Source organism: Panthera onca, chromosome E1, assembly GCF_046562875.1.
Source record: "Panthera onca isolate mPanOnc1 chromosome E1, mPanOnc1 haplotype 2, whole genome shotgun sequence".
NCBI classification, from domain to species: Eukaryota; Metazoa; Chordata; class Mammalia; order Carnivora; family Felidae; genus Panthera; species Panthera onca.
The window spans coordinates 13667598-13679679 of NC_138352.1; the positions used below are offsets into that span (position 1 = coordinate 13667598).

At 63.0% G+C, this 12082-nt stretch overlaps 1 protein-coding gene across 3 annotated transcripts; it reads left to right on the forward strand.

Moving 5' to 3' along the window:
* The first annotated feature begins 1084 nt into the window (after nucleotides 1-1084).
* Nucleotides 1085-9272, forward strand: ENPP7 (ectonucleotide pyrophosphatase/phosphodiesterase 7). 3 transcript variants are annotated; one of them, XM_081791135.1, is made up of 8 exons: nucleotides 1085-1211; nucleotides 1291-1584; nucleotides 2760-2905; nucleotides 4078-4704; nucleotides 5349-5595; nucleotides 5641-5658; nucleotides 6265-6358; nucleotides 8559-9272. In XM_081791135.1, exons 1-7 carry the CDS (start codon nucleotides 1148-1150, stop codon nucleotides 6345-6347), a joined length of 1479 nt encoding a protein of 492 aa, XP_081647261.1. In that variant the 5' UTR covers nucleotides 1085-1147; the 3' UTR covers nucleotides 6348-6358; nucleotides 8559-9272. The 3 variants fall into 3 exon arrangements, with proteins under 3 accessions (XP_081647261.1, XP_060501181.2, XP_060501182.2); XM_060645198.3 differs by having other exon boundaries at nucleotides 5349-5658; XM_060645199.3 differs by having other exon boundaries at nucleotides 1095-1211; nucleotides 1294-1584; nucleotides 5349-5658.
* The last annotated feature ends 2810 nt before the right edge of the window (nucleotides 9273-12082 follow it).

The following is a 12082-nucleotide window of genomic DNA, read 5'->3' on the forward strand; positions in this document are numbered from 1 at the left end:
CCTCCACCCGCCATCTCCCCCACGTGCAGTCAGCCAGCAAGGCCTCCGTACTCCCCTGGCATCCGTCACCGCCACAGCAGCCGCCCTGGTCCGGGCCACCACCCCCTCCTGCCCAGACACTGGCAGGCACCTCCCTGCACGGATCCCAGCCCCCCGCCCCCCTCAGGCCTACCCTCCTGCAGGGGGAACACCTTGTTTCTTTAAAAACCATCAGGTCAGGGGCGCCTGGGAGGGGGCTCAGTCGGTTGGGCGCCCGACTTCAGCTCGGGTCACGATCTCGCCGTTCGTGGGTTCGAGCCCCACGTCGGGCTCTGTGCTGACAGCTCGGAGCCTGGAGCCCACTCTGGATCCTGTGTCTCCCTCTCTCTCTCTCTGCCCCTCCCCCGCTTGTGGTCCGTCTCTCTCTGGCTCTCAAAAATTAAAAAAAAAAAAAATTAGATCAGTTTTGTCCTTCCCTTGGCTTCGCCCTGACCTGCACAAGAATGCCCGACTCGGTACCACCACAGCCCGCCAGTCCCCAGGCCCCGCCACGCCGCCCTCTGACCTGCCCCTGGCTCCTACCCACGCCACCCTCTGGTGCGGCCCTGGCCGGCCACCTGTTCTGCTGCCCCTCCCCAGCCATGGGCTCCGTCTCACCCTCCTGCCTGCTTTCTTTCCGAGAACCTCACTGTTTTACTGGTCTACCTGCCCAGTCATTGTCTTTTGTGTGTCCCCAACCAGAATGAGAGGAGCCAGGAACAGGTCTGTCTCCTTCACTCTGTGTCCGCAGAACGGAGAACCGTGCCCGGCTCATAGAACGTGCTTCGTAGGTACGGAGAGAGGGAGAGAGAGAGAGACAGAGACAGAAACAGGGACAGAGAAGGGGGCTGCACACTGAACTCAGGGGTCCCTCTCCCGCGTGCACCCACCCCCGTGAGCACAGGTAACGAGGGAGCCCCCTCTTGCGAGTGCTCTGGGGTCAGGGCGAGCAGGGCACCGGGGCCGAGAGCGCCTAGGAGAGGTGGAGTGGGGACACAGGCCTTCTGGAGGGAGTGGCCCCCTCTGCAATCCAGGCCTTCGGGACCGGTCCCCATCCTCCCTGTGAGGACACACGGGCACGAGGTGGGAGGAGCACCCAGCCCAGGAGCTGTGCTGGCCATAAAAGCGGATGCCGCGTGAGGGCTGGGCCCGGGTGGCAGGTGCGGTGACCAGGGCCGCTTTCCGAGACGCAGGTATGTGCACGGTCTTGTGTTCAAAGAGGCACAGGATAGATCGGCCCGGCTGACCCTGGGACTTTGCTCTGCTCCTCAGCAGGAACGAGCCCGGAGGCTTTCCTGTCTGAAAAACCCATCATGGGACGCTCGGCTGTCCTCCTGGCCGTGGCCCTGGCCACCCTCCTGGCTCCGGGGACAGGGGCTCCCGTCGGCAGGAAGGTCTCCCGGAATAAGCTGCTGCTGGTGTCCTTTGACGGCTTCCGCTGGGACTACGACCAGGACGTACCCACCCCCAACCTGGACGCCATGGCACTCGACGGGGTGAAAGCACGCTACATGACCCCGGCCTTCGTCACCATGACCAGCCCCTGCCACTTCACCCTGGTCACTGGTGAGCGTTGGCCTCGGGTGGGGCCCGGGGCTGGGGAGGGGGCTGAGCAACCAGGGGGAACCAACAGAAGGCACCCAGTGTATGCACAGAGCCCTGTCCCCCCGGGGGGCCGCACAGGGACAAAGGGGACCCCCAGGAGGGGATGCTGTCACTGGGGAGACACAGCACGGCCGGTGACAACCGAGACAAGGCACAAAACTCCCCAGCCGTCTCGTTTTAAACAGTGACCCCCAACCAAGGTGGCGACCTGGGAGGGCTTCTGGAGGTGGTGAGTGTGGCTGGGTTTCAGACAGGCAGGCAGGAGAGATGAGCCTGAGGCTCCCTGCTGTCCCCGCCCCCGAGGTCCCCTCGAACCCACCGTCGCCCTATTTAGGCTGGGAGTCTAGAATTCAGGTGTCAGCAGGGAGACTCAGGGGGCCCTTCCTGCCGCTCCCCGCTTCCTGCCCGTCGGTCCAGCCCCAGCCGCCCCTCCCGCCTGTGCCTCCCCTCATCTCGTGAGGATGCTTGCCCATAGACTCAGGGCCCACCCTGACCCAGACTGCCCTCATCTTGACCTCACTAGTCGCATCTGCAAAGACCCCATCCCCAAGCAAGGTGACACGCTGGGGCTCTGGGGGGACGTGACCTTGGAGGGGGGACCCCCTTCCTTACGGATGGTTCATCCTGGTGCCAGCATTCTGTGACCACGGCTCCCACTGCAAACCCCTGCACGTCACCTGAGTCCTCAGTAGATCGCGGACGGGGGTGCGGGGGAAGGGGGCACACTCTTCATCGTCCCTCCTCTTGTGCCTTCTGAGCGCACGTGCGCGTGTGTCCCGTGCAGAAAGTGAACTTTAGAAAATACCTCGTGGATAGAGCTCCGCTGGGAGTTCATTTAAATTTCTGCCCGGGGTTCTGTGTTATGACCGGGCCGTGACTGATTAATTAGTTCCCTCCTGAGAGCCATCTGGGTCCCTCCCGGGCTTTGCCAAGACCCAGAGGCTACGAATGACGTCCCCGCACGGGTGGGGCTGCGCTGTGTGCACACTGAGCTGCAGGAAACGTCACCGGCACCGCGGATAGAACCTCTGGGTTGGGGAGGATGTGCCTGGGACCCCAAACCGGGGCTCCTGGGGGGCGGCACGTGAGAAAGCCCGCCCACCTCCCACCTCCCCTCTGCTGCCTCCTCCCCACAGGCAAATACATCGAGAACCACGGCGTGGTTCACAACATGTACTACAACACCACCAGCAAGGTGAAGCTGCCCTACCACGCCACGCTGGGCGTCCAGATGTGGTGGGACAATGGCAGCTTACCCATCTGGATCACAGCCCAGAGGCAGGTAATGCCCCCACGGACGGCAGTCGGGAGAGAGGGGAAGGAAGGACCAGGCCCAGAAAGACCTTTCGAGACCCACGCTGGCCCGCTCCCCGCCCTGGAGTCCTGGGCTCCCGGCATAGAGGGGCCTTGGGGGCGGTGGGTACCGCCCTGCCCAGTCCTCCCTGGAGCCCTGGGACCGAGCAGGGCGGCTCCGTCCTCCCGCCGGGGGGGGGGGGGGGAATACTGCACCCCTGGACCCCTGGCAGTGGCAGAGGGGTCCCCGCGGGAAAAATAATGTCACTCGACCAAAAGGCACATAACAATGAAACAGCCTGATGCCTTTCCCCTTCCCGACTCCTCTCAGGGCTGGGCGGCTAAGTTCCAGAGGGAGGAAGACAAAGTAGGAGGTGGGTTGTAGGGTTGAGCTCGGGGAGCTCACCATCCTGCAACGTCCTGGGAGCCTCCTGGCCCCACCACAGGCGTGGTTTCTAGTCAACAAGGCCCAACGGATGTTTGCAAGATGAGCCCAGGATGAACTTCGGAGCCTACACCCACCTTCTAGGCCGGGTGTCCACGCAGGTCGGAGTCCCTCCGCTCTGGAAGGAGCTACCCGGATGCCAGGCTCACTCACAGAAAGCAGGGGCTGAGAGCCTGGCCTCTCGCGGCGCTCCATCCAAACAGAAGGGCGCAGGGGGAGCGGGCAACCGCGGGCACGCGGTTGGGGGGCCAGATGGATCTGCAAATAAAGCAGCCATCGATTTATGGAGAGGCGGATGGGTGGCCAGGTTGAAGGCTGCAAGGGCAGGCCAGAGGACGCGGGGGAAGGACCTGGACAAGAATCCTGCGGGGAGGGGCCGGGCTCCAGGCCAGAAGGGGAGGGCCGTCCGGACAGCTCAGCCTCGGGGCAAGGGCCTAGGGCCGTAGTGACGATGAGGACGCTGCGTATCTGGGGACATGTCTATATCCATTATCGCACTAGTGCCGAGTCCACGGGGCACCTGCTGTCTCCTCTATAAAACCGGCATCGGCCCGGGAACATAAGATAAGAGTTGTAAAAGGGCTTCCCCCAAAGAAAGGCCCACGCCTGCAGCAGGTGCAGGGCGGAGCGAGCGGGCAGAGGGGAGGGCAGGGGAGGGCGCAGGCAGGGGCCGAGCCCCAGGAGGCCCGCGGCTCCCACGCCACCTTCCCTGGCAGGGCCTAAAGACCGGCTCCTTCTTCTACCCTGGCGGGAACGTCACCTACCAAAACGTGGCCGTGACGCTGAGCCGGAAGGAAGGCGCTCTGCACAACTACGGAAACGAGGAGGAGTGGAAAGCCAACATCGACACGGTGATGACCTGGTTCACGGGGGAGGGCCTGGACCTGGTCACGCTCTACTTCGGGGAGCCGGACTCCACGGGCCACAAGTACGGCCCCGAGTCCCAGCAGAGGAAGGACATGGTGATGCAGGTGGACAGGACCGTGGGCTACCTCCGGGACAGCATCAGGAGCAGCGGCCTGGAGGACAGCCTCAACCTGATCGTCACATCCGACCACGGCATGACCACCGTCCACAAGCAGGCCCAGGACCTGGTGGAGTTCCACAAGTTCCCCAACTTCACCTTCAAGGACATCGAGTTTGAGCTCCTAGACTACGGGCCGAACGGGATGCTGCTCCCCAAGGAGGGCAAGCTGGAGAAGGTGTACGAGGTCCTCAAGGACGCCCACCCCAAACTCCACGTCTTCAAGAAGGAGTCCTTCCCCTCGTCCCTCCACTACGCCAACAACTCCAGGATCACCCCCTTGCTCATGTTCAGCGACCCTGGCTACGTCATCCACGGGGTGAGCTGCCCGCAGAATCACGGCTGGGGACGGGCTCCCTCACTGGGCCGCCGGGCCTCCCTCTAGTTCCTTCTCTCACCGGCCCCCAGTTTGAGGGGCGCGGGCCGCCACGGGGACATACCCATCGCCACGCGGTGGGAGTGCGTCTGTCCACGTGCACATGCGTGTACGTGCGTAAGATCCGTGTGTGTGCTTCGTACACGTTCTGGGTGCGTGCGTGGACATACATGTACGCGCGTGTGCATGCGTGGAGGTCAAAGTGTGGGAAGACCGGCCAGAGGGAGGGAGGGAGGGACGGGGGCAAGGGGCCCGCTCTGCCATCAGCTGAGAGCCACGGGATGCTGGAGGGGAAGCCAGATGCAGGCTGGGAGGGGGAGTCAGGGAGGGGGCGCTGGTGTGCACGGGCGCCCCGGGCGGCCAACGCCACCCCGCGTCCTTGGGGTCGGCGCCTCTGTCACGTGGTCTTTGCTGAGGCTCTCTCTTGGGCCGCGGATCCTTGGGGGCTCAGAATTCAGAGAACCTCCCCTGCCCCTACGTGTGAACGCCTTCCGGGGGTCCTCTGCCGACACAGGGATGCGGCTGGCAGAGAGGGCGGGGGTGTGCTTCGAGCCCCGCAAAGACTCGGGACCTTCCCTCCTCGGCAGAGACTGAGCGTGCAATTCAACAAGGGGGAACACGGCTTTCACAACAACGTCACGGACATGAAGACCATCTTCCGGGCCGTGGGCCCCAGCTTCAAGCGGGGCCTGGAGGTGGAGCCCTTCGAGAGCGTCCACGTGTACGAGCTCATGTGCAAGCTGCTGGGCATCGTGCCCGAGGCCAACGACGGGTCCCTCAGCGTCCTGCTGCCCATGCTGCAGGAAACCAGCCACGGGCCCCTCAGCACCGTGCCACCCACGCTGCAGGAAACCAGCCACGGGCCCCTCAGCACCGTGTCGCCCACGTCCCCCTCAGGTAAGGTGCTGCCATCCGCCTGCACCTGCTCTGCCCCCAGGCACCTGCAGACTGTGTGCGCGCGCCTGCCCTGCCCTGACCAGGGATGGCCGTCAGCCGTGTGGGGCCGCCTTCTCCTTCCCCGCCCCAGACTCTGGAAACATCCAGAGTAGCCGACACCACGCAGCGCACTTGGCACATCTTGGGAGCAGCACAGAAGGGGAGCAGCCTTGTTGGGGGCGGGGAGACTGAGGGCCAGGGAAGTAGGTGGTTTGCCCACAGGACAGGCCTCCTGGTGAAGCCCACCTCCGGGCTTCTGATGCCACATAACCTACTGTCCCACATGGCCACGGGAGGCCTCCTTCCTGGATCGGCCTCCCCCCAGCACACCCTTACCCCCCCCCCCCCCCGACCCAGCCCAGGGGCAGACAAGATCGTGGACCCCAGCAGGGGCCTGGCTGGAGGTGGGGAGGGGCTGCTCAGCAGGGGAGGGGCCGTGGTGAGAGATGAGGTCAGGGGGCTCATGGGGGGGGGGGGGTGCAGAGGGCACCCGGGCCCCCATGGGGGAGTGGGGGAAGTGTTATGCTCTGGCTTCCCTCACTCACTGGATGCTCCAAATTTCCTCAGGGTTTGCCCTCATGCCACGTGGCTGGTGCCCCTTGGTGATGGGACTCTCAGTGGCTACGATTCTTCTGGCCAAGGTCGCATAATGCCGCTCAAGGTCAGAGGCCCAGGAGGGGAAGGGAGGGGAGAGGAGGGGAGGCAAGAGGAGGGGAGGGGAGGGTGGGACCGTGCTCCCTGCTGCCCCAGCCCGATGCCCCCACCATTGACCTGGGCCCCCTCACCGGGCAGAGAGGAGTCAGTCCTCAGGACCCTGCAAGCCCCTTCCAGCTGCCCTGCTCTAGGCCTGGAGCAGGTCTTTCCCAAGCAGACCACCCATGACACTGGGACCCTCCCAGCCTCCTCCCCACCCGGCCGCCTGCAAGTCCGTGCTGTGCCCGGGGACAAGGGAGAACTCAGAAGCCTTGGGGTTTAGGTTTGCAGGGCAGGTCCTGGGACACACAGGGAGCAGCCAGCCCAGAGGACTCAGCTTGCTGAGCGATAGCCCTGCCTGGTTTCTGCCGTGTGGTGCCACAGCCCTCCAGCCAAAGCAGAAGCCAAATCATTCATTCATTCCCAGACCACACAGTGGGAGCCTGTTGGGTGTCCCGGGTCTGGGGATCCCAGCCAAGACAGTCTGGGCCCCACACCCCGGAGTTTGTAATTTAGGGGCCGCCAAGGGCACACAACAGGCAGAGACCGCATCAGTGGGCAAGACGACTGAGACCGTCTAAGGGGGGAGGGGGAGACCTGAATGAGGAGGACAGCGGCCATGCCCAGCCCCGGGGGATGGGGTTCCAGGAGCGCAAGTGAGAGCCCCTGGGCGAGACTGCCTCCTCGAGTTTGTGGAAGAGAAGGGAGGCCTGTGCTTGGAGGCTGGTATTGGAGGAAGGGGTCCATGATGAGCTCACCACGGACAGAGGGGCCCGGAGCTGCCTCACCGGCCGCAGGGAGCTGCAGGGAGCCCCTAGCCGAGGGACATGGTGGGGGGAGGGGACACCTGATTCGACACCAATGATTAAAAGAACACAGGAGGCCAGAGCTTGGCCAGTTAGGAAGGTCCCGCAGGGGTCCAGGCAGAACATCTTGGGGACAGAGTGCAGATGATGTAAAACGGACGAGTTCACAATACCTTTAAAGGGCCTGACTTACAAGGTGTGTTTCTGGGGGTAAAGAAAATCGAGATATGAAGGCCGTGTCTGCAGCTCAGGGTCGGGCTGCCCCAGAAGGGCCACAGTCACTCACTGAGACGTGAGGAGAGACAGGGACCAGTGGCAGCTGAGATAGGCGGGAGGCCAGAAGGCAGAGGGGCTACAGAAGTGGGGGGGGGGGGGAGCACTTGCCACTGAATGGTAGAGCTGGAGGGAACCGGAAAGATCATTTTAGCCACCCCCCTCTTACCCAGACAGGACGCTGGAGCCTGAGAAGTTAGCGGGCTAGTCCAGGATCACCAAAAGGGACTCTGTCTGAGCACCGGTTTTTAAATCCCTCGTCTGGAGTACTTTCCACTGTGTCCATCACTAGCTTTCTGTGTGCAGGGGGATCGGGTCCTTGAAGTGGGTTTTCCGGCACGAGACGGTGACGTTATAAGATTCCCCAGCCCTCCAGCCGAGAGGGGGCTCAGACTTCACGGGCAAGGGAGAGGTTAGAGCACCTGACTCTGCTCATGGTCCCAGGGAGGTCTGCCCCAGAAGCGCGCTAGCAAACCCGCTGTCCGGCCCACCAGGCCAGTTTCCAGCCCCAGAGCAAGGTCACAAACGCCGGGTTGGGAAAAGCCTGCAGAATCAGCCCTCACAACGGAGCCGGCGCCCAGCCCAGAGCTCGGAGCCCCGGAGACAACCTGCCCCGTTGGGTTTGGCGTCACAGCTGCCGAGTCCGGTTCGGAACTACGGCTGCTGTCTCGTAGGCCATTTTCTCCGCTCCAAAGGCAGTGCCCAAAGGATTTGCCACACGTGACCGCCCTCCACTGCGACCTGAGTCCTCCTCACCAGGCTTGAGAGCAGGGGAAACCGAGGCACCCTCGGGCTCTCCCCACTTCTGGTTCTGCAGGACCCCCCAGCCAGGCCTAGGAAAGTGCCCCCACAAGCCATCCCCTACCCCAGCCCCGCCCCCACCTGCAGCCCGGAGTGCCCTCCGGGGTGGGGGTCAGCTGAGGGTCAGGAGTTCCCACGGGGGACCTTCTCAGTCACAGCCTGACATGAGTGTCCAGGCCACTATCTGCCCAGCCCATTTCCCACCAGTCCCTCCCTCCCTGCAGCCCTGCTTCCTCTTCTCCACCAGACCAGCCCTCCCTCCCGGCCAACAGGCACTTATTCTTCCAGGCCCGCCTCTTCCAGGAAGCCTCCAGAAGCTGCGCTCTCAATGCGTGAGTCCGCTGGACACGGATGGGCCTTTAATCCCAACTTGACCACAGACCTCAGTGTCCCCACAGCCCCAGCTCATGCTCAGTCGTTCTGGTGCTGGCAGTGGGGCCCCTGCCCAGGTCCGGGGCGGCGCAGGGTCCCCCTCCCCTCCCCTCTCCCCCTCTTCCCACAGGCCCCGCCCCACAAGCCGTGCCGTCTGCGGCCACGCGGGGGCGCGCGGGAGCCCCGCGCGGGAAGGTCCGGCGGCCCGGGCTCCAGCTTCCACCCGGGGCGCAGGGCCGGTGGCCGGGGCGCTTTGCCTGATCGAGTCCGCACGCCGGTCCCCGCCGGCTCCTGCTCCAGGGGGAATGAAGGACAGCCTAGCCGCTGCAGTCACAGTAGCCACCGTGGCTACAGGCCTTTTGCTCCAAAGCCTGCTGGGTTTTCTTACAGCCCAACCAGTTGGCCCCAGCGTGTGATGCATTCCTGACAACTTAGGACGACTAACCACCCCCCACCCCCACCCCCGGGAACCCATCCGCTCTTCCTGAGGGACAGGCCCTGGTTGGCCTTGCCAAGGAGAGGTGGCACAAGGGGGTGGGGCTAGAAGGCTCTTTGTGAACTGACAGGGAACCACATCATTGCTCAGCCAAAAAAATAAAAGTAATTTAAAAAGGCGAAGACATTGCAAATAGGAGACCCCCCCCACGGGTGGGCGTGGGGGAGGGGGGAGAGTATGTGTGCGTGTGTACGTGTGTGCGCACGCATGCGGGCACGTCTGCACGTAAATAAACACCCTGGAGCACTCCCAGAAACAGGGGAGCACTGCCGGCTCCAGAGACTGGCCAGGAGCGGGAGGGGTGCGGTCCGCCACGCCGTCCCCTGCGCACTGTGCCTACCAAAGCATTTCCGGACCATGCACTCAAAACCACTTTTAAAGAGCAGGGCTTTGGAGTGACAACTCCCACTCCAGTCTGTCCCCCACTCACAAGCTGCGACCTCGGGGTGCAGCCTCAGTGTCCTCATCGGAAAACGTGAGGGGACGAGGAGATGCGTACTTCCCTGAGATCTGCCCAGGAGAACGCTGGGAGGCAGGGGCCCCCCAGGTGAAGGCCGGGCCGCAGAGACTGCGTGTTACAAATCCAGCTGTAACACTGTGAGACACGACTCCGCAGGAGGGGTTTGCGGGACCAGACGACCCCTTGCCTGTGAGCCCCCCCCCCTCCCCTCCCTGGGCCTCATCTACCTGTGACTGGGTCCCCACCTTCACCTCCAGGGTCCATCCCAACCCACCCTCGGCGGCCGCCTCACCAGCTGCCCGGAGCCGGAGTCCTGCCCTGGCCTCACAGGCCCTGCACCCAGTCATTTCCCCAGAAGGAACGCCCCCCACCCCCCATCAGAGCCTACCCGGCGCAGGATACCCAGACCAGCCTGCCAGCCCACACACCAGCTTCTGACTCCGGACAGGCCCGAATCCGATCTTGGCCCCGGGGAGTCTGCCCATGTGGCTGGAGGGGACCCGGAGGGGGATCCGCGAGCATTCACAGCTGCAGAGCACTGAGCACCCACAGGGGCCTGTGTGACCACCACGACCCACAGGCCCCCGAAAGACCCCCAGCCTGCCTCTGAGAGCCCACGGTCGGCTGCTTTGCAGAGGATGGGCCGACAGTCTAAGGCTCGTCCGACTGACTTTTTCAAAGAGAAAAGAAAGAAACATGATCCGGGCTTCGTGCCGTGAGGCTACGTTTCTCATTTGTGCAGTGGTGGGGACCACCCTGCGCCCGGCGTGGCCGGGGGCGACCCAGCCCCAGCTCCCATGCTCAGACCCTCTAACGCAATGCTGGGCAGCCCCACGCGAGTTGCTGACCACTGGGCCACGTCCCCACTGTAAAATCAGGAACAACAGTAGTCTCTGTCTCACAGGTTGGTCCTAACGATTAGGTGAGTTACTGTTCGCAAGCTGGATCCGGCCCACGGGAGGCCCGCGAGTTACGCTTCAGGCCCGCGCGAACACACGCGGAACAGTGAGGAGTCACAGCTGCTCTCTTTTCCATTCGCCTCCAAACGTTGCTTCTCTCGCCGGAAGTTTCGGGTCGGGGACGCTGAGCCTTGAAGCACCTCGCTGCTATAGCACCCAGAGGAGCCAGGCTCAGGGCGGTGACGGGCCACCCCGTGGCCGCAAGGTTATACCTGCGTTGTCTCTGGTTTTATGATCACCTTCGGCTTGAGGTGAGAGCTACTGATCTTCCATTTATGTCTGGTATTTCACGGTTTTTCTTTTTAAGATTAACTTAAGGAGAAAAAGGACGCGTTGATGTAAGGGCAATACCTTGACTGTGGCCATAGCACAGGCGGCTGGTGGGCAAGACAAAATATACAAATAGTAAAGGAGAGGGAGCCAGAGGCACACCTCCGGGAGGTCGTCCGTGCTCCCACCTGCCTGCTCTCCCTTCCCCCCACGTGGCCAACCCAGGAGGCTCCTGGAGGGCAGGCTCAGTCTCCCCGGTGGCTGGTGTCCGAAGACTCCCGCCAGGGGAGTTCGGGACGCTGCCGAAAACTAACACTGTAATCCGCTGTGCAAACTCCATCTTACTATGGGCCCAACCGAAACAGTCGGGACAAAACCCCGGCTGAAACAAAGCGGCACTGCCGTCCCGAGCCCCGTGGAGGCGACTAAGGACACACACGGATACACCATTCGTCCACGAACAACCGTCTGCCCAAAGCCTTTGTTGACCTGAGCCAGGCAGTGATGGGCGACACGTGCAAGTACTGACTGGCCAGGTCATGAGCGACAGGGTGTCGGAGGGACCGTGAAAGTCCCCTTTGTCAGGAGGCCTCCCCCCTTTAGAGCCAGCGCCGCGTGCTGTCACCAGGAGGCGGCGCTCTTGGGCTCCTCGAACCCCTCGAAGCCTTTCTCCAGCAGCTTCTGAAATAGGAATTCAGAACCTCGGTTCCTCCAGCTTCTCCCCCCGCCCCCCTCGGAAATAACCACATCAGCCTTGGGGGAGGGGTCAGAGTATTCGTCTCCCCCCCCCCCAGTTGTAGAGGGAGCCCCAAGTGAACGCTGATAGTCCAGAGAAGGAGAACTTTCCAAATCAGGTTTGTTTTAGGATCCCATGAGGGAAGTGATCATGCAGCCCCGCGCCCAGCACGAAGGCCACCCTGGATCAGCGGTTTTCAAGTTCAAGGGTGCCTCAGAATCGCTTCGTTAGACCAGGTGCTGTGCTGGTGAGCCTGAGCGCGCACACGCCTTTCTGGATCGGAGGCCTGGAGTGGGCCTGAGAATTTGCACTTCTGACTAGTTACCAGGTGATTCTCACGCCGCTGGCCTCGGTACCACGCTTGAGAGTGGCTGCGCTTACTAAGGGTTATGAATGAATGAATAAATACAAACTGGTCTTGCCCAACCTTCTTAGGTAAAACAGGATTAGAATCGAGGCAGCCTCGTTGGCCGGCTGGCCCTGAGCGAGGGCGGGGGGCGGCAGATATCCCCAGGTTCA

What these genes read in the sequence shown, in the direction of transcription:
- ENPP7 (XM_060645198.3), top strand. Translation starts at nt 1,148, where the DNA reads ATGCCGCGTGAGGGCTGGGCCCGGGTGGCAGGTGCGGTGACCAGGGCC. An exon ending in CCACTTCACCCTGGTCACTG is followed by an intron (nt 1,585 to 2,759) that starts GTGAGCGTTGGC and finishes TCCTCCCCACAG; the next exon opens with GCAAATACATCGAGAACCAC. An exon ending in CTGGCTACGTCATCCACGGG is followed by an intron (nt 4,705 to 5,348) that starts GTGAGCTGCCCG and finishes CCTCCTCGGCAG; the next exon opens with AGACTGAGCGTGCAATTCAA.